The sequence below is a fragment of the Anabrus simplex genome, chromosome 1 (assembly GCF_040414725.1).
Source record: "Anabrus simplex isolate iqAnaSimp1 chromosome 1, ASM4041472v1, whole genome shotgun sequence".
Lineage (NCBI taxonomy): Eukaryota > Metazoa > Arthropoda > Insecta > Orthoptera > Tettigoniidae > Anabrus > Anabrus simplex.
The window spans coordinates 828193085-828215140 of NC_090265.1; the positions used below are offsets into that span (position 1 = coordinate 828193085).

The 22056-nt window shown below is 38.1% G+C and overlaps 1 protein-coding gene across 4 annotated transcripts in view; it reads right to left on the bottom strand.

Moving 5' to 3' along the window:
* Positions 1-2698: 2698 nt before the first annotated feature.
* The window catches only part of Inos (Inositol-3-phosphate synthase), a 91015-nt gene continuing 71657 nt past the window's right edge, over positions 2699-22056 (bottom strand). For all 4 annotated transcript variants that reach the window (XM_067136367.2, XM_067136369.2, XM_067136366.2 and 1 more), the window contains exons 6-9: positions 19026-19268; positions 10937-11045; positions 5037-5269; positions 2699-4869 (exon numbers count right to left, since the gene is read on the bottom strand). In XM_067136367.2, coding sequence (XP_066992468.2) covers positions 4612-4869; positions 5037-5269; positions 10937-11045; positions 19026-19268 — 843 coding nt within the window. In that variant the 3' untranslated portion in view covers positions 2699-4611. The remainder of the gene's footprint in view (positions 4870-5036; positions 5270-10936; positions 11046-19025; positions 19269-22056) is intronic.

The window sequence follows — 22056 nt, forward strand, 5'->3', positions numbered from 1 at the left end:
CGCAACGCAAGTCGTGGATGTCTGTTATTTTTAAGAGATGTCACATAGCACAGTCCACTGTGTTGCTTATTCAAAAGAAGTAAAATACATCGGCAGAAATACTTCTGGGATGATCCGGCACTTACAAACGCATAATATCAATGAAGAAGAATCGTCACAGAACACCTCCGCCCCGGTCTGAATCACAAGAAGCTACCCTGCCGACAACGATTGTGAGGCATCCAGGTAGGATTACATCCTAATAATTATTAACAAATTATACGTGTTATTCGGCTAAGAAGTCCACCTGACATAACTCGTGAACAGTTTAAGATACTGGCATTCTGTATTCACTTTCGTTAATGGTAAGGAGCTCATAGTTCAACATGCAGTGCTTTCATAGGATTTTGACAACTTTTATCGTCGCACACATTTCCATGTGAGAACTGCTGATTTCTATCAAGCTTACACTCGTAGTTACTGGGACGTCGCACAGCTCGCAGCACACGAGAATCGGTCTCGAGAGCGTTGCCCATCACCCCTGTTACATGTTCCACTCATGTGTAATGGGGGTTGCGTATTTAGCAAAGCACATCTTCCCCGTCTCAGGTTCGAATAATGCACGTCTCTAGTATCCAAGTAGGTGTACATCCTACCTACAGTTATTCACAAATTATGCATTGTTATTCACCTAAGATGTCCACCCCAAATAAGTCGTGAACAGTTTAAGATACTGACATTCTGTTTCAACTTTAGTTAATGGTGTTAAGGGGTTCATAGTTGAACATGCAGCACTTTTCCAGGCTTTTGACAAAATGTATTGGCTCACACGTTTTCATAAGAGAATGTTATTTCACGCAATAACTGTCAATGATATACTATCAAGTTTACAGTCGCAGTTACTGGTACGTCGCACAGCTTGCGCTACAGGAGGATCGGTCTCGAGATTCTCGTGAGAGTCTCGAGATCGGTGACGTCAGTCTCGAGAGTCTCGAGCAAGAGCGTTGCCCATCACTACTTAAAACAGTGTAAGCCTGTGCTGTGATAGTACCACACAAAACAACAAAGGATGCAAGCCCCCTCCATGAAAAGCACGACCACACCATATCACCACAGCCTCCGAATTTTACTGTTGGCACTACACACACTGGCAGATGACTTTCACCGGCCATTCGCCATACCCACACCCTGCCATCGGATCGCCACATTGTGTACCATGATTCGTCACTCCACAACGTTTTTCCACTGTTCAATCGTCCAATGTTTACGCTCCATACACCAAGCGAGGCGTCGTTTGGCGTTGACCTGCGTGATGTGTGGCTTATGGGCAGCCACTTGACCATGAAATCCAAGTTTTCTCACCTCCTGCTGAACTGTCATAGTACTTTGAGTGGATCCTGATGCAGTTTGGAATTACCGTGTGATGGTTTGGATAGATGCCTGCCTATTACACTTGATGACCCTCTTCAACTGTCAACGGTCTTTGTCAGTCAACAGACGAGGTCGGCCTGTACGCTTTCATGCTGTACGTGTCCCTTCATGTTTCCACTTTACTATCACATCAGAAACAGTGGACCTAGGTATGTTTAGGAATGTGGAAATCTCGCGTAAAGACTTCTGACACAAGCAACACCCAGTCACCCGACCACGTTCAAAGTCCATGAATTGCGCAGAGCACCCCATTCTGCTCTCCCTCTCATGATGTCGAATGACTACTGAGGTCGCTGCTCTAGAGTACCTGGCAGTAGGTGGCAGCACAATGCACCTAAGATGAAAAACAAATGTTTTTGGAGGTGTCCAGATACTTTTGATCACATAGTGTATGTAGGTTCAAAACTAGTACCTATTATATAGGACACTATATTAAACTAATGGCATTGAATAGGTGGACCTTTCTCTACTCTTTGATAGTACTCTATCATTGTAGGGAATTATTTCCCTCGTTGCCATAATGTCTAAACACAAACATAGGTCAAATGGATATCGTGGGGTCTGATAAATTATAAGTGATAAACATGTAAACACACACAGTAGCCGTCACTTTCGTACCCAATATTCCTCAATATAAAACTAAGTTGGCCGCAATACTCTTATTCAAGTTTACCCAGTGAAGGAGTGGTTTATGTACGAGAACTCTTGGATTACAGTGGTCGTCCTAATGCCAAATTACGTCATGACTAGAGGCCAGGTATAGAGGTACAGTAGTAATGATATTCATGATTTGTGTTTTATACCGAGCGTGGTATGGTATGGCATTTAGTTAGGCCTCGGTTCTTTAGTCAAATTCTGAACATTTCTCGTGGTTATACTGTATGATGAATTGCAATTCAGAACTCAGGCAGCAGGATTTTAACAAAATTTATAAACACACACGTTTCCATATAATAACGTTATTGCATGCAATAACTGCTTATGATATATGGAGTTTACACTTACTGGGACAACACAGATCTCAGCACAGGAGAATCCATCTTGAGATTCTTGCGAGAGTCTCGAGATCTGTGACGTCACTCTTTAGAGTCAAGCGAGAGCATTGCCCATCACTATTTAAGACTAGGAGTTTAGGGATTAGGTCAATTTTTCAAGAGAAATGTTCGTTAAATTTCCAAGTTCTTTGAAAATATTTAAGAAATGGCTAGGTAAACAGTTGACAGGAAATCTGCCACCTGGGTGACAGCCCCAGATGCAGATCCTTGATACACTGATTAACACACACATGTCAAATTTTGAAAAAGTTTCCAGAAAGAAACAATTTTTATTTCATCAATTGTAAATGTTAAAAACATCCAAGCTCTTTAAGTCTTAAAATGACCAATGTTTTTCCCCCATGTCGCAGTGGGCTCATCAGTTTGATTGCCACACCTTTCAAAGACTCCTAAAGGGCTTGAATGTTTTTAATACATTAACCAAGATTTAAACACCAGCTTCCTTACCCTCACTAGGTGAGCTAAAACTTTGCAGAAGTTTTCAGTACATATTTGTTATCATTGCAGGATGCAACACCAATGTGTCAGAAGTTCTTAAAGCTCTTTCAACATTGCATATTGATGACACTTATTTCACTTATATCTTCCATATATATTTTTAGGCAACACAATATATTCAGGTTTTATTAACATTTAAATTATAATATTTAACATTCTTTAACAGTGCCTTTGAGTCTGTTAGACATCATTGAATAACATTTTTATTGGAATAAATCAGCAAAACAGAAACAAACTATTTGATTACCATTTTAGTGGTTTGTGGCTGAGGAAAGTATCCTATATACAGTTTTCATCACAGCAACATTAACAAATACAAGAGAGTTAAAGCCCATTAACACCAATAATGTCAACAAACTTTAAATTATTTGAGCACGAATAGTTATTGCACAAAATACAACAGCAGAAACACATACTGCAGATCAAATGTTTGAATTATTTACCATTTTAACATAACATTTATAACTTCAATCACTATTTATCCAAGACTGACCAAATGCTTAAAATTAATAGTTAGAATACTGTGGATCTTTCCAACAAAATTTGAATTTTATTAGAGAAAAGGCTTGAAGTGTTCAATTGAAAAATTAATCTTGAGCAAATGGTTCAAGAATACACATGGTAAGAAGTAAAACAATATATTTCTATAGCTGAATTGTTTTAAATATAAAAATTTTTAAATTTCCAAGAAAAGATTGTACGGTATTTACTAATACATTGTTTATATTGTAAAAACCAAAAGTGCCTGGGCAAAAGAACACACATCTGTCAATATATTTACATTTAAACATTGGCTTTTTCTCTCACTAGGTGAGCTAAAAACCTTTCCATAAGCTTTCAGTACACATTTATTATCACTGCAGGATACAACACCTACATTATATCAACTAACAACCAAGTGGGACCAATGGGACCTATAAAAATGAATTAAAGGACTTCTTTTTTCAAAAGTAGTTTGAAGTAAGTGACTATTCATTATGAATACTTTTCAGAGACTTCTGTACAATATGAAGATGGAAGTGAACACATTTGTGCAGAGCATTATTCTGGATTCCAGTAAATTTACTTTATAAAAACCTGTCTGCTGTACATCAGGACTACACATGATGTATACATTCTCTTGTTTGTTATGAATATCTTTAACCTCAAATTAATTCACAACAATTTTTATAGCTATAATTCTTACAAGAGGAGGAAATGCTTACAGGACTAACAGAACTATAAAGTAAAGGATTCTTCCTTCAACAAAGATGAGATACTATAAATCAATATAAAGAGATTCTCTAATAAGTTATAAATTCAAAAGAAACTTCAGACTATACAGCTAGAAACATTAATGAGAAGCTAAACAGCACAGACATTGATATACCTAATTCTTTATTCTGACTTGTAACAGTTCAATAACCCACCTCTAATGCTCTTTAAAAGATATAGTAGAAAATTATTAAATTTAAAAAATAAAATGTTTCTTTCTCCATACACAAGAAATGTTAATCCTTCAGTGTATTGTAATATATTTATAGTCATCATAGCATAAACATCAAAATATGGCAAGTGTTAAAATTACATTTTAAGCAAGTGAAGAACACAAAAGGTGAGAAATTATACTAACACAACAGTAACAAACAAGTTACATGCTGCAGAAAATTCACTGTTTGTAACAACCATTTCTGTGCATATCATCAACATTAATCTTAATTTTGTCATTACTGCAGAATGACTCATTCATACCATCACCAAGACAGTCCAGTTTGTTAACAGCAATAAGGGGCTGCTGTAGTTTATGCTCCAAAAGCATGCAGTTGTCAGGAGGCAAACCTATGCAGGCACGGAGAATATTATCAATGCAGGTACGCTGCTTTGACAAGGCATTTATAACTGGAGTTCCAGATGGGACCAATGGGGCCTGAAAGAAAAATTAAACAAGGGACTTTTTAAAAATGGTCCAAAATAAGCATCTCATATTCATTATGCCAATTTGCCAATATTTTGAATATTTTTGGGGAATAGCAATTAAATAATTTCTGGCTTAAAGAAATTATTTTATCAACCATCATGAAAATCATACTATACCTTGCAGAGATAACTCAAAACAGACAGCACAGAATGGAAACCACAGTATTCTGAGTGAGGTTCATCTGCTGAGCGGAAATGTATGCGACTGCACAGTTCTGCTAGAATTGCCAAGTCTAATATAATGGGAGATGCCAGCAATGAATCCTCACAGGTGTTGTGAATGACTAGTGTGTTGTGACCACCCATCATTATTTCTGAAATATACTCATCCATTGCACGCTTGCTGTCACCTGTAAAAATGACAAAAATGTTAATCTACTTAGCAACTTTTCAGTCTAGGATAAATCACTGATGGTCTTTCTCAGATTCTCTAAGTTCTTGAATAGGACTCATAGCATAATTCCTAAAAATCTTATTCCTGTCATGGTTACATCAATCCATTTTTATGTTCAGGCTAAGGAAGGAATTTCTGGAGAATTTTCTATGAACTTTTCGATACACATTCCCCACCCCCATTGCAGGTGATTGTTGCGATTCTTTGTCACAATCACTTTTCCCTTCACCCTCAATTAAATTGATGATGGATGTTTGTTTAAATGGGTCTAACAGCTAGGTCATTGGCCCATAATGGTATGAGGTGTAACAAAATGAAATAATTAAAACTTCAAAATGTATCCCCTGACTAAAACATGAAATGAATGATTATAAAAAACTGATCATGAATCCCAATTCACAATGCTTTCTTTTTTTTGTATAAAAAGGGTCTAAAATCCAGGTCACTAGTCCCTCAGTAGTACTAATCACTGGTAAAGCAGAATGATTATGTACCTCCTATAGTGAGTCACATAATGGCAACACAGACCCATGGTGTTCCTCACATAGTGAGACTAATCACGGCCGCCAATATTCCCGTGGTGTTCCTCATGTAGCGTAACTAATCGCAGACCATCACAGACTGTCGCTCACCTAGTGGTACTAATCATAGGCAATGCAAACCCACAGCATATCACATTATGGTACCACCCACAGGCAACACAAACCCAGGGTGTTCCTCACACAGTGGTACTAATCAGAGGCAACATAGACCTGTGGTGTTGTTCATACAGTGGTACTACTCACAGGTAACGTAGACCCATTCTGAACACAGGGGAAGACACGTTCCACTAATCACCTAGTCTCGTGATTCTAATTTAATTATCCGTTGGTCGCCTCTTACGAGAGGCAGGGGGTACCGTGGGTGAATTTCTCTGTGTCCCCCCACCGATGGAGTCTCAATTATATTTTCAGAAAGGAAGTCCGCATCAACTTCATTCATACAGATGAAATCAGAATTCTCATTTCCATCATTCAAAATTTCTATTTTTTAAAAAATTATTTTTTTTGCCATTTGATTTACGTCACACTGACACAGATAGGTCTTATGGTGACGATGGGACAGGAAAAGCCTAGGAATGGGAAGGAAGCGGCCGTGGCCTTAATAAAGGTACAGGCCCAGTATTTGTCTGGTGTGAAAATGGGAAACCACGGAAAACCATCTTCAGGGCTGCCGACAGTGGGGTTCGAACTCACTATCTCCCGGATGCGAGCTCACAGCTGCGCACTCCTAACCACACGGCCAACTCACCCGGTTTCAAAATTCTAACACTTCACTATCTTATACTACTATAGCAAGACTGAACAACAATGTTAGTCAGCTAGCAGTTTATTCTCAAAAACAGCAGACCTTCACATATAGAAACTAAGTTCACACCACTTCCTGTGAGGATATGAACAAGTCCAAGCTTCAGCAACTTAAACAGATGGCAGATGCTGTATAGTTTTGAATCATTGTTCTACGACAAAAAGAAGTAAAGATGACACTCAGAAGTTCGACACACAATATACCTTAATATACTGCACTGTGACAGTGCCTGAATCTAATCAGGATGTAATCAATCTGATTCCTCACTATCTTTGACCGTTTCAGCATTCGATTTCCACTTAGTCTGAAGAATTCTAATTTGAGCCTATTTCTCTGATGGTATTATAGATCTTTCCTCCTTCATACATATTTCTCACGTCTTCAATACAGCCAACCTGGAATTTCTTAGCACTCTGACTACTCAAAGTCTGATGGAGACTGGGGGATAAAGTATAAGATTGTTTAGCCATAATTATTACATTCTGGAGAAAATTGATGTAAGTAGTTTCTAGTATTCCTCAGTGCCATTTTAGGCCATTGATCAGCCACTCTTAATATAGAGAATAGAGCTGTTGTAGCTGCCTTTCTGAGGTACAGATACTATAACTGATATCTGCTACCAACTTTGACAGGTATCTTAATCATCCTCATCCACCACGTACCATACTGAAGCCCTGTTTCTCTGCTATAAATAACATTGAGGTACTCCTCTACCATGAGCATGGACCCTTGCCGCATGCTACATACCAGGTCATTGTGCTCAGGGATTGCTGACCCTGCCCACGTGAGTCCCAAAGTAAACCTGCCTCAAAGGAGAGTCTACCTGCTACCTATGAAATAAAGTAGAACTTCGCTAGGATGGAACTTTAATATAAATTAAGATTCAAACATGGTCTGCTACATCAAACTTTCACTTCCTGTTTGCAAGACATAGGCCTACTTGGAACTTCTGATATTTCCATGCGTAAAGATCTCTTTCAAAGTCATCTTCTGATGGACAATAGCAACATGTCTTAATTCAAAACTAAGTCCTATAGTTATCAGAGTTTTGACAGCAGCAGGAATGTAGTCTAAGAACTGTTAATGATAAATCACGGTACACAGGCAGCGAGTATGCAATTGCCATTTTGAGGACAGGCTGTAAAGCAACTCGTGGCTGAACAGCCCTATTTAGGATGAACTCTGCTCACTCTGAATGGGGAGGAGACTAGAAATGGTGCCCTAAACAGTTAGCCTAACACTGCCCAACCGGACAGCTGCATCCAAAGGATCTGCACGTTTCTCGAAAACAGTAGAAGCAAAAGAAACATATGAAATTGAACACCTTAAAGATGAAGAAACAATCAGGTATACTCAGCCTGAGAGTAGTCTAGATTTGTAAAATGGAAGCATCAGGACTGGTCTGATAAAAATGGTACTGAAGTTCAAAGCCTCATACACCAAAAATGAAAAAACAATACTTACCAGAATTATTGCAAATCAGCTTTAAAAGAACAATATCAAGAAGTCAAAACTGAAGTACACAGAAGAACCAATTGTGAGCAGCAAAAAATCACTTTAAATGCAGAATCTAGCCAAAGGCTTTATTTGACACCAGAGCAGTCAATGGGCTATCAACTCCAGACCTATAACCCCCATTGCAATCTGACTTTTCAAACCCTTATTAGCTTCCACTGGAGAGAACACTCAGAACTACTAAGTAGGGATTCACACTGACAAGTTCATCTGTTTGTCTGTTAGGTCATCAGCCCAGAGGCTGGTTGGATCCTCAGATAGCACCAAAGGCTATGCAGTTATAGGGAAACCGCAAAAACCAATGGCAGAGCCTAAATGAGGCGTACTAGGCAGGATGAGGAGTGAGGTAGTTTGCCATTGCTTTCCTCACTGGACGAGAAGGTGCCACTGCAGTACAACTGATCCTATGAGCAACACCTTTCATAACACACTGAAACACTGGTTGTGCTTCAAATGTCATTACTCAGCACCACCCATACCCCAGCAGCTTCCATATTGTCACAGCCATGGTTGAGACTGGGACTTCAGTGAAAGCTACACTTTGCTCTGGCCAGCTATTCAGCAGCTCAAGAACAAAGCAGTTGTCTGACAGAATCCCTGTGGAATTTTCAAGGAAAGATGCTATATACTGAACCGAACACACACATGCCTATTCTATAACACAGAACACCAAAACCATTCCTGCTGTCCTACATATTGCTGTAATCACTGCCATCTTCAAAAAGGGAGAAAGCCCAATGTGGCAGCTACTGATAAAATGTTTTCTGCTGCTTGAATTTATTTTTAGCAAGAATACTAACCATCTGTTACCACTTGCAGAAGTCTTACCACCAGAAACAGATTTTTGACCCAACTGAGGCACAATAATAATAAATGTCTCTTCACTGCCAGACGCCAGAAAGATCCAAAGAAAAAGCAAGCTTTCTTACAGGGTGTTCATAAATCTTGAGTGTCCTCAATTCTATAAACTGAAAAGCTTTTTGGCGAATCCTTGCTCTAATTTATGACCACTGAAATACATAAAAATACTTTGGCTGCTACACAACACCACAAGTGCTTCTGTTAATGGTAGCAATGGACATTAAGATCACACCAGATGTCAAGCAGGTATGTGTGTAATCATTCCAACCATGTTCTTTATCTTGACCCTGGTTAAAAGAAATATTGTGCTACAACTACTTCCTTGTGTTCCAGAACTTGGTGGTGCAGGTTCTTTTTTCATAAGCTAGGTTGTGGTATGCTATGTGATTTACCCATTGCTTGGGTAGTTTTTTTGCAGATATAGTCTTAAGATGGGACCTTAAGAGAGTAGTCATTTCTGCAATTAATTTCTCATTTTAATTTGTACTGAACATGAACAGAGCTCACTCCCTTGTACAATTCCTGTTTATCAGTTCTGTGCCTTAAATTTTATCCAAGCCTCCACGATGGTTCTGTTTTCTGACATTTTTTAAAGGCAACTTAAATGCTTAATTCCTGTGTCATTCCAAGTTCAATCTAAAATGATTCTTAAAAAGGTGAATATTCTCTGTATTTTGAATTTTCTCAGTGTTTCATATCTACAGGAAGGCTTTGGTTTATTTTCTCCTTCAAATTTTGAACGTTCATTATTTGGGATAATTCTTATTGTGTAGGTGTCCTCAATTCCTCTCTGGTATTTTAAATTAATGACATTTTATCTTAATCAGTATAGAATGTGGATCTCATTTATCCATATTTTGATTAACTGCCCATTCTTTTGTTTATTTATTTTTTACTTTTCCCAAATGGCGATTGCCCCTGAAGATTATAAAGCCTGAGGTTTTTTTCTTTTCTTTTTTTCAGGCTGCAAGACATTGTTGATTATCTTTTGTTTTAAATTGTGTGTGGGCTTCATCAAGGCACAGTTCCAACATACGATTTTACCCTTTGATTCATATTTTTGGGGGGTTTTTAATTTTGTGTCAACTTTTGTTCCTTTAGTTTAATTTATTTTTCCTTAGTGTTGATCATTTGTGGGTTTTTTAAGATTTCTCTGCTAGATTGAGTTAATATTGTGATTTACATCTTATATGCAATTTTGTTATACCTCATTTTAGTCAATATGTGTAATTTTGTATTCTTGTTCATTATTATTCCTATTAATGTTTATATTTTTACTATTTGTTTACTTTAAATTAAATTTTATCTTTAAATGATGTTATGCGATTATTTCTTCAGATGTATACACATGTTTGGTTTTCAGTTGTGTTTTTTGGTAGCTACATTCCCCTTTATTGTTGGTTTCTATGGGTTACTTCTATCCATCAGGCCTGGTGTTGTGACCATCCTTTATTAACACTACTCAGCTAAAAAAAGGGAAGGGCCTCAAAGGGCACAAAAAATTAAAGACTCGTTAGGCCTTGAAAACTTAATACCATCAGGGTAGGAAAATAGTTAAAGGGAGGTCGGATAAGAAAGATAAAAGAGAGGAGCCTGACAAGTAAGGGGAAGCAATACCAGAGTTATGGAAAGCATGGCATACTCCCAAGTTTAGAGCCCATGGTCTTCATGGTAGTCTTAAGACAGGCAAGGGATACATGGATGTTTCTCTACTGCCCCCACCTGCAGGGGATGAGGTCCGATTCCCTATTACTGTAGTAATAGTAAGCGTGCTTGTGACTATTGCTACAGAAATAAGAAAAGTTAAGGAAATAAAAAAGTAGAAGCATTAGTAAAAAGTCCAATAAGAAAGCTATAATCTCCTTCATACAGAATGATAGCCAAGTGCATGTATACTTACCTACATATGGCACATACTTGATAACTACACAATGGTCAGGCTTCTCACCAGCCTTGTAAAGGATGCGATTGGATGCTACCATATCGTCAACGACATTACTCTTGGAAATCTATAATGTAAAAACAAAGAAACTATTCAAATATGTATTGAAATGCAATAGACGTTACAAATAAGACTGCTCCATCACCACTGCATATGCCTTGTTCCCTCTGTTTGGAAAGTCATACAAAATTTAATAAAGTAAACTGACTAAAAATTATTAGATATGCACATCCAAATTAATTTTTAATAACAACCTAGATAGTCCAATTTCCCCCAGTTCTGGAATTACTGATTTTATGTGGCTGTTAAGCCTGATGTAGTCCTTGCAAGGCAAACCCTCTGAAGAGGGTGGGGAGCGGATGCTATTGGGATAAACTAAATGTCATGGTAGGTAATGAAAAGGAACCAGTAAATGATTAAGTCTTGTGTAGAGAACACTAAACAGAATGTACAATAGGATAAACACAATGGCAAGTCAGTGTGAGAAGAGGTAGCTATGATGAAGATTTTGATTTTACGTCCCATGAACTACTTTTACAGTTTATGGAGGCACTGAGGTGCTGGAATTTAGTACCGCAGGAGTTTTTACTTGCCTGTAAATCTACCAACACGAGGCTGACTTATTTGAGCACCTTCAAATACCACCTGACTGAGCCAGGGTCAAACCTGCCAAGTTGAGGTCAGAAGGCCAGCACCTCACAGTCTGAGCCACTCAGCCCAGCAGCTATGAAAGAGAGGTCACACACAAACACTTAAGGATAAGGACTATACTGACCTGTTGGAATCTTTTCTCCTGCATTTGCCCTGTATCCTAGTCCTGTAACTCATATTCATGTTTATCTTTTTGTGTCTTTTTCCTATCTTTATACAGCTTTCTTCTTATTGTACGATTCACAGTACAAGATTGGAAATCTATCAAAATATTCCTCAACAAGTGTTTAAGCCTGCCCTCCTGATTTTTGTTTTATTTATTTATTTATTTATTTATTTATTTATTTCATGTCTTCATTTGTGGCGAATTTAAGGCTCACGGCCCTCTCTTACACTTAACCATATATCTAATAAACTTTATAAAACAGAATAATGAAATAATTTAACAAAATATAAATCCTAACCTCATTCATTCTTCCATTCATACTGCCATTCATACAAGCTGGTTATACATTTAATAGGTAATCTCGGCAAGACCGCTTGAAAGAAGCTAAGGAAGTGCAATTCCTAACACTAACTGGAAGGGAATTCCATAGCCTTGCACCAGACACTTGAAAGGAGCGGTTAAATGAAGATAAGCGATGCACAGGAATTAATAGTGTCGTAATCGATCGTGTGTTGTGTTCATGAGAGGAGGAGAGTAAATTAAACTTTGAGGATAAATACTGGGGTTTAGATTCATTCAGCAGACGAAATACGAGAGTAGCAACGTGAAGATGTCTTAGTTTATCGATTTTTAACCAGGAGAGAAGTTCATAATAGGGGGAGATATGAGTTGAAAATTTAATTGAAAATATAAACCTAATGCATGAGTTCATTGCCCTCTGTAATTTTAGTGTCTGTTCCATGGTGGCATCTATCATTACAATATCACAATAATTAAGTATGGGAAATATGAGGGTCTGGATAAGTTTAATTTTCAAGCTTAGTGGAAGAAGTGATTGGCGAGTTTTGAGAGGGTGAAGTGACGAGTGAATTTTCCTACAGATGCTTGTTATGTGCTCACTCCAATCTAGTGTCACTTATGATAATTCCAAGATTTTTTACCGACTTCTGAAATGGTATAGCTACACCACAAAGCAAAAGTGAAGGCAATAATTTCTTATTAAGGATATTTAACTGCCTTTGCTGCCCTATTATAATAGCTTGTGTCTTTTTAGGATTAATTAATAAACAATTCTTATTAGAATAGGAGCTAATCAGATTTAAAATGGAATTCATCTGATGAGTTCCAAACTCAATATCAATAGATTTACAGTGATAATATATTTGTAGATCATCTGCATATAAATGATACTTACAGTTACTGAACTGAGAAGATATATCATTGATATATAGAGTAAACAGAAGAGGTCCAAGCACGGATCCCTGTGGGACACCTGTTTGCTTCGTCTTCCAGTCTGTGGTAGTGCCGTTTATGACAACACGTTGTTGCCGATTGGAGAGGTACGAAGCAAAGAGCTGAATAGCAGAGGGACTCAGATTAAATCTTTGTAGTTTTGCTAATAATATGTCAATATTTACTGTGTCAAACGCACTAGTGAAGTCAAGTACAATAAGTATAGTCACTTTCCGCTCATCTATAGCTCGTCTAATGTCGTCTGTAATTCTTAACAGTGCCGTCCCTGTGCTATGTCCTTTCTTGAAACCAGATTGGAAGGGGTCACGCAGAGAATATTTTTCCAGATATTGTTCAAGTTGGCTATAGATCAATTTTTCTACAGCTTTAGACAGTGCTGAAAGAATGCATACAGGACGAAAGTCGGATGCTACATTAGCTGGCGACCTTTTTGGAACTGGGACAACTTGTGTATCTTTCCACTTTGTCGGAAAATAACTACGGGAGAGGCATGCATTAAATAAGTCAGTAATAACCGGCAATATTATATCCATAATGTTAGTAATAAAGAAAATAGGGATTTCATCAGCCCCTGTCGCATGAGATTTAATTGAAATCAGTACTCGTCTCACTTCAGACTCTGAAACAGTTCGAAATTCAAAATATGGACGATCAGATGATTGTTGTCGTATTATAGACTTGATGGTGGCCTGCACTATATCGTGTTCAGGAGTAAAAACATCTGTTGAAAAGTGTCTATTAATATCGTCAACTGGTATTTCTGGTTTAGCATGGTTCACAGGAGGCCTTCCAATACCTAATGAACGAAGTTGTCGCCAAGTACTACCAGCGTTTATATTATTGGATAGACGCCGGAAGTAATCAAATTTCTTATTGCGGATAATTTGTTTAATTCGATTTCGCAGTACACGGTATTGTTCAAATGTGTCAGCTGATAAATTTTGTTTGTAACGTCTATATAACGAATCACGCTGAGCCATCAAAGATTTAATTTCAGTTGTCAGCCACAGACAGGGCGGCCGTGTTACTTTCACACAGCGCTTAGGAGCATGCTTATTGTAAAGTCCATGAATATGAGAATTAATATTTTCCAGTTTTTCATCTATGTCATTCATTAGTATTATGTCACCCCAAGGACATTTGCATGCATCTTCATTTAGGTGATTGAAATCTATATTTTTAAAGTCTCTAAAAGTCACGTATTTCGACCTATATTTAGAAACTCTTAGCGAATACGCTAAGTATATAAGGTCATGAGTTGATATTTCAGGAACAGGTATTTGACCGTGTTTAAGAACCTTGTGTGGATTATTGGTTATCATGAGATCAATCAATGAATCGGAAGAAACGGTGGAAGTATGAACGTGGTTAGTTGGTTCCGAGGGCAATATCGTCATGTCACAGGAGAGAAAAATATTTCGAAAACGTATTGTTTCACTAGTCCAAGTTAACAAATCTGTATTAAAGTCGCCTAGTATAATCACGTGTTCATAAGATGGTAAAAGTCTCATTAAATCGTCTTCTAACTCACCAATGCCCCCTGCATTTGGAGGCCTATATACAACCCCAATGAGTACTTTAACAGTGTCTATAATAATTTCAACAAACATAAATTCAGGAACAGGATTTGTAGTAGTGGTAGAAGTTTTTACCACTGTACTCCTGAGATTAAGCTTACAAAACAATGCAACACCACCTCCACGCCTGCTCATCCTATCAAATCGATGAATACGATACCCTTGTATTTCAACCATACTGGAAGGAATTTAACTACATAGCCAACTCTCACTTACAGCAATTATATGAAATAAACTGTTTTCAAATATAGCTTTCAGTTCATCATGGTGAGCTACAACAGATTGGCTGTTAACATGAGCACACAACAAAGCGCGTGGAAATTCTTTCACTTCCGTTTCTAAAATACTACGAACAGATAGATCTGAAGAGAGAATCTGGGAAGAAAGAGGGGTAAGAGGAGTAAAACTAGAAGTCGGTGCCAAAGAGAAAGGAGGGGTGGTGTCTGTGTCCAAGTCTATGCTTGCAATAGAAGTGAATGACATTGTTATACTTAAATCCTCAGGCAGAAGTTGAGAATAAACAGATAGCGGCTTACCTCGAAATAGCATAAAATATAACTTCCAGCTGATTCACACAAACACACGCACTTGCTAACCATAACTAACCTAAAACATAGAATTGGCCTAGTATACATTAGCAATAACAAGAACACAATCATAATTATTTCCTAGTGCTAATTTCGCCTAACCGTCTAATCAAAGAATTTAATTCTGCAGGAGTGTTTAAGTGCATCTTCTTTCCATCGGCTGTGAGGACGATAATCGTGCCATTTTGCATATAGGTGTTACACATTCCAAATATATCACGTGCCTTGCGGAACATCTCCTTCCTTGTAGCTGTCAGAGATTCAGTAATAAGAACTTTAGTGCCTTTTAGCAGCCGCTTAGCGCGCCACACTATCTCGTTGCTGATATCTAAGAAATTTTATGATAATTGGCCTGTTTCCTGAAGTCACCACATCAGCAGTCTATCTCTGTTGTCGCCCTAATCTGTGACATCGATCAATGCACTCAATATTCAGCTCAATCTGCAGTTTATCTCTGATGGTATCCAAGGCCTTGCTGTACACATCACCAGCAGTCTCCTTAACACCATGCAACAGGAGACAATTGCGTCTGCTGTATTGGGCCGCTTCATCTGACAATGCTTCTTGTATCTCAAGACGCTGTTCAATTTCACTTATACTTCTCTTCAAATCTGATATTTCCGCTGAAATCGATTCTCGAAAGTCACGAAAGTCACTTTCAAGCACATGTAACAACTCTTTGGGATTAGTGGCATTGTTAGTAGCAGTTAGAGCTTCCTCCAGGCGCCCTTGGAATTGAGACATACGTCTTTCAAATTCACTAATCTTCTCATTCACAGCTTTGAGGGTCATGTTTGATGCACTAAAAATGAAATATATATATATATTTATAAATCTAGTGGATCCCACTCACGGTAAATATGTGTGATATATTTTGATATTCGGTAGGCGAATTACAGAGAACTTCACACACGTTTAACTACAGGCGCCATCTCAAAGATAGGAAGTATAACTAGGTAATCATCCTTTCTGAACAAATTAGTGGAAAAGAAATTTAAAATAAAATAAAAATAATATTCAACGAAGGAATTTGGAAACTCAGTACAAAATAAAACAAAAAATTATTGAATTAGGCCAAACAATTACTAATCAAAAGGGAATGTGTGTTCCCCGAGTGACAGGTACACTTTCAATTTACATACATTTACACTGTCGCACATAAAGCAGATGACGAGATCAGCAGTAGTCACGTCATTGACTACTATGCGTTCGAGTGTTTCCTGCATCGTCTTAGGTCAGAGAGGTCAGCGCACTCTGTGAGGATGTGGGCCACGGTGAAGTCACCACCACAAGAACACACTGGGGAGTCTTCCCTCTCTAGGAGATAAGAGTGCATAGAATGTCCACGACCTACTCAGGCTACACAGTACTATGGCCTCCCTCCGTGAAGGCCGGAAAGAAGAACGCCACACGGTAGTTGTCTTCTTAATTGCTCTCGGCTTGTTGGGAGTTTGATATATAGCCACTGATTCCCAGGATGCCAAGATGGTTCGACATAGCCAAGAATAAATATCTTTAGCAGGTACATTGACAGGTCTCTGAGCTAAAAGTACTGCTTCCTTTGCAGCTTCTTCCGCAAGTTCATTTCCCGCAATCCCAATATGGCTTGGAAGCCACGTGGAAGCTTGGCTAGAAGGTCATGAATCTGCTGCACCAGTGGGTGAGAAGAAATGGATCAAGAGAAACCAGGATGAGGAAAGAGCTTGTCTCTGTAAATGGCAATGTATGAGAATGAGAAGATTGTCCTAGTCCTTTGGTACTTTTACACATTTTCCTGTTTCCTCTTCTTCCCTCTTCTCACACCGACCTATACAAGACTAGATTAAGTCACAAGTTAAGAACTTCAATCCTTGTTCCGTATTGGCTCAGAAATTTAAAATTATAACTGTTGGGGAGATGCACCAAATCAATACAGCCTTACAAAAAACTACATGTTTCAGCTGCTAAGAGCCATCTTCAGCTGTTATAGTCTAAATTAAAATATCCATAAATAAGACAGTCTACATGATGGTGTGCACAAACAAACATTTAAAACACTGCATACACAGTATGTATCAAGTACATTCAACCTGAATCTTAAAGAAGTTCATAGTCCTAATTAAAATCTAAAATCAAAAGATGCCATTTCTTCAAATTACAACAATGCCATTATTTAATTCCTTAAAGTTAAAACATATGCCTCTCCTGCCAGCACGTGTTAATGGAAGAGGGAAATACTCCAAGGTTGAATCCTATTTTAATTTAAGACTAACAGCTGAAGATGGCTCTTAGGAGCCAAAACATGTACTGTGCTTTTTGTAAATATAATTGATCACTAAGAGTGATTGTAGGACTGTATTGATTTGGTGGATATCCCCAACCGTTATAATTTTGAAATGGATTAAATTATGTATTATCACAACATACTGTTGTAAAGACTATTCCCATTCCTAAGATTCGTGAATTCTTAATGCATTAAACAATTTTTTTTACCAGCTTAAAAAAAGGATTGTGATTTCCTTGAAATATTGTCTATTACAAGTGAAATTATAAACAGTTTGTTGCACAATACTGTAACATGACAAGGGAGATAAATAAATACACAATTTGTCGAGTTTTGCTCTGTGACTAAAATGTATTTAGCTACTATTACCTGCACACTAACAGACCCAAGTTCACAGTTTCTGTTCTCAATCACTGATCGACACGTGAACGAAGTCATAGTTAGAGACTACAGTTTCTTATTTCACATACAGTGCACTGTCCACTGCAATAAGCCACTGTTGCTAGTTGCAACAGTCTCCATTTGACATCTCGCTGACCTCCAGACTCCGTGCTGACAACTGGGGCACTTGCTTTATGACAGACAATTTGAGCACAGCTCCGCAACTCCACGGCTGAATGCACTTCACAACAGTTCACTACGATGACAGTCTCAGCACTCCAACAATGACCACCAACTGTATTGTGCTCACGGCAGTACCACACAGCACTGTGCTCCATAGCTGTACTCCAAACAACAGTCAACACAACACTCACTCCACTCTATTATATTCACAACAGTTGTCTCAACACTGAATGACTGGCTGGCTGGCTGGCTGGCTGGCTATCTGCCCACCTTGTAAGGACCAGGCCTAGCAACTGAGAATAACCCAGAAGACAGGTTCACCTGGAACATTCTCGGTCAGGACACACTTGGCTGGACATCCAGATATTTCCAGGGAGCCGTGGAGAGGGGAATGCCCTCCAGCTCCTCACTTCATCCTTCCTGGGCGGTGGGCCGTGCAGCAGGGGGCGGGGCCAATAACTTAGCTGCGACGTCACTCATGGACGGAACCCTAGCAAGTTTCCCCCTCTCTTCAAAACAGCATGGCTGCCATCCCAGAATATTTCATATCAGCTACTATCAGTCTGAAATACTTCTATGATATACTTTCAAATTCATAGAGTTTACAAACTGATGTTTTTCTCATAGGTAACATTACAGAATGAGCATTGATCGACTTGATCCTGCTAAAGCAAATGGTTTCCAAGTTTAATTTGGAAACAATGAGCTTAATTGTACACCAATGTTTCAAAATGTTAGCACATGCCAGTATTGAAATACAAAAAAATATTCCACAAGAGAGATCTTAATTTGCATTTTATTGACATTAATTATTCTTTAACACAGCTCTCTTCAATGCCATTCTGATTAGAAATATAATATTCTATAGATTGCTTTACAGTACCACTGTTTTAATTAATCTGAGTGTATTGTAATATGTAATTCAACAGCTATTAATAATACAGTTCATTCCTTCAAGGAAATTACTATAAAGAAACATGCTAACCTCTTTGGAACGGAATTGCTGAGGAGCAGACAGATTTTTGCCATCATTGTTTCCAAGATGATTGTAACTAACAATTGAAACTGGCTTTATTCCAGCAGTGACAAGAAAATCAACCAAAACAGATTTCAATTTTGTTTGACCAGATTTGAAGTCATCTCCTCCAATGAAAACTTTATGTCTTTCAGCAAGTTCAATGCAGCCAGGAACAAATGCATTTTGAGGGGAACCATTGATGTACGTGCACTGGAAAAAAAAGAAAAAACCAACACTAGAAGTTGATTCATTTTCAACAAGAGCACAATGTACAGGATCATTCATTATATCTGGAAGTTATGTTCAATATAGTTTAAAACTTTCTAGAAAGACCACAATTACAGACAGACAGACAGACAGACAGACAGACAGACAGAGGCATACAAATCTGCCCTGTATTAAACTAAATTAGACAAACAAGAATTTGATAGCAAGAAGTTAATGGAAGTACATATGCATTCCCGGAATATATTCTGTGGCTTGGAAAGTAGTGCAGTGTATGGTAAATCAAAAAGTAGTCCACACCAGTTACATCAAGTTTACAGTTTTCAGCTGGGTCTGTTGAAAGGTAAGGCTCCCCCCTCATTCTCTTTTAGCAAAGAACTCAAAACACCAGGCAATAAGGAAGTCAATATATACCGTATTTTCTTGCGTAATTAACGCATTTTCCCGACTAAAAATACAGGCAAAAACTTTGGATGCGTAAATCATTCAAGGAATTCAGATATTTAAAATTATTTACGATTCATTTACATTTAAAAGATATATCAAATATAAAGTATTGGTTCAACTCATTTGCAGTTATCGTCATTTGGCGTAAAATCCCGGCATGATTTTTTTTTTCTGAAAAGTAGAATAAGGTACATCAGGTAAGTTATGGTTCTGAAGTAGCAACACTGGAAAATATTCTTCCCGTTACGAGCTAACAATACGACCTGAAGTTAAATAAACTTTAACTAGACCAACCCCGCGGTATAGGGGGCAATGCGTCCACCTGTCATCCAGCGGCCCCGGGTTCAATTCCCGGCCGGAACAGGGGTTTTTAATTGTAAATTATTAATATCTCTGGCCTGGGGACTGGGTGTTTGCGTCGTCCTTAACGTTCCTTTCCTCACATTCAACACTTTACACTTCTGCAATATCCAAATACACGCAGGTTCATAACATATGGTGCAAGTAGGATCCGTCTAGGTCGACGCCCCAAACAAACAGCTTTTTTCTTAACTAATAAAAGTACAATTCATGCAAGTACATAATGACGTAACAGCAAAGAAACTGTCCAACACAAGAAGGGCCAGGCATCGAAGGAGAGACCCTGCTAGATTTTCCCAAACTGTTCGTATCCAATCTTGTACGAGTGACTTGTCTATCCAACCTGTTTCTTGGATATGAATGTGGAAGTTTACCTTTAGGCACTGTTTTTCATTTTAGAACAACGTAAGGTGGAAGTTTTCTGCCATCAGCTGTTACATCGAGCATTGCAGTACATTGTTATTTTTTGCTTCTATTAGTGCGTACAATAAAACTCTACTCTACGTCCCTTTCTTATCGATTGTTTGACATTGTGGCATAGGGAAACTAATAGGCGCCTGACCTGTGGTTCCCATTTGGGAGGTCAAATATTCCTTTACTTTACAAGTCTCAATCACAAAGCAATGAAAATATATTACTTTTTGGTTGAAATCATTCAGCATTTTTTTGCCTAATACTGTTCTTTGTCAAAGAAAATCTCTCCTCATCCAGCCACAGCTAACCTTCAAATTCGAAACACTGATTCCATGAGCAGTAGCTATTTCTTTCCTTTAAAATACAGCATTTCGCGAGAAAGGGCATATTCAATGTTGCATAACGAATTCATATTTCAGCAGATCCTCTACTTGTGGAAACTTGCCATTTTTTTTGTCCGCGAAATGCTTTGTAAGACTTGTTGGTCACGTGAAGTGCACTTCTGTTACCATGGTAGCGCACGTTGCATTCGGACACAACATTTGCAGCCCGCTGCCCTATTCCCATATGTTTCGGCGTATCTGATCATTGCGAGTTTATATGATGCAGTATTACTCTAATACTTGCTCAATGTGGACTAAAACAATTTTGAGATCACAGAAAACGCATGTCCCATACGCCACTAGTAAAATATTGCCATTGATTCTTTCACGGCCCAAACTTGTAAGACATGATACTGTATAGGCTTTTGGGCTTATGCCGTGTCAAGAAAATAAAGTAAAATTCTTTACGTTTCACAGAGAACTGTGCTCTGTGTCATCAGAAGAAAATCTCTACTGTCCACGAGAAAGGCTTCTGTACTGATTCTCTCACTGAGTTAGTGCAATGGTATTTCCTATCGACTGATAACAGCACATTGCCCAGTCTTCAGAATGCCCGATTTTGCAATAGGAAGGCTGCTACTTGAGTAGTTTACGTCTATTTCGAAACACATCCGGAGTTGGATGGATGTTCGAAGAAGTGGGAGCGTCAAATACGTGAACATCTCTTATTCTCCACTTTGCAAGAGCGTTAATTATGCAAGAAAATATGGTATATATGAGAATGAGGTGTTACCAAACTATTGTGCCACAAAAATGTATAATGAAGCAAGCAACATTCTATCAAAAGAAGGATGTACATCGAAGACAAAAACCGATGAAGATGGGAACGCCCATTCAAAGAATAAATACAAATTAAGGACTATACACTCTTTTGCTGTCTTTGTCAAACTACCTTGTTTTCTCCACAGTGTTCTAAAAACTCATGCACACAATCAAGAAAACAAAAAAAATTTAATTTTCATTAAAACTATAAAATCATTCAAAAAATAATTAGAAGTAGTTCACTTCTGTAAAATTGTCAGAAATATCTCTTTTCAAACCTGCTTGCCTAGTAAATTTTAGTTTATCGGGGACAGGAACAGAATTTACAAATTTACGGTAGTGTGGAATCCTGTCACCACCACTTGTTGCCAGTAAAACAATACTGAATACCAGAGTCTTCATTACTA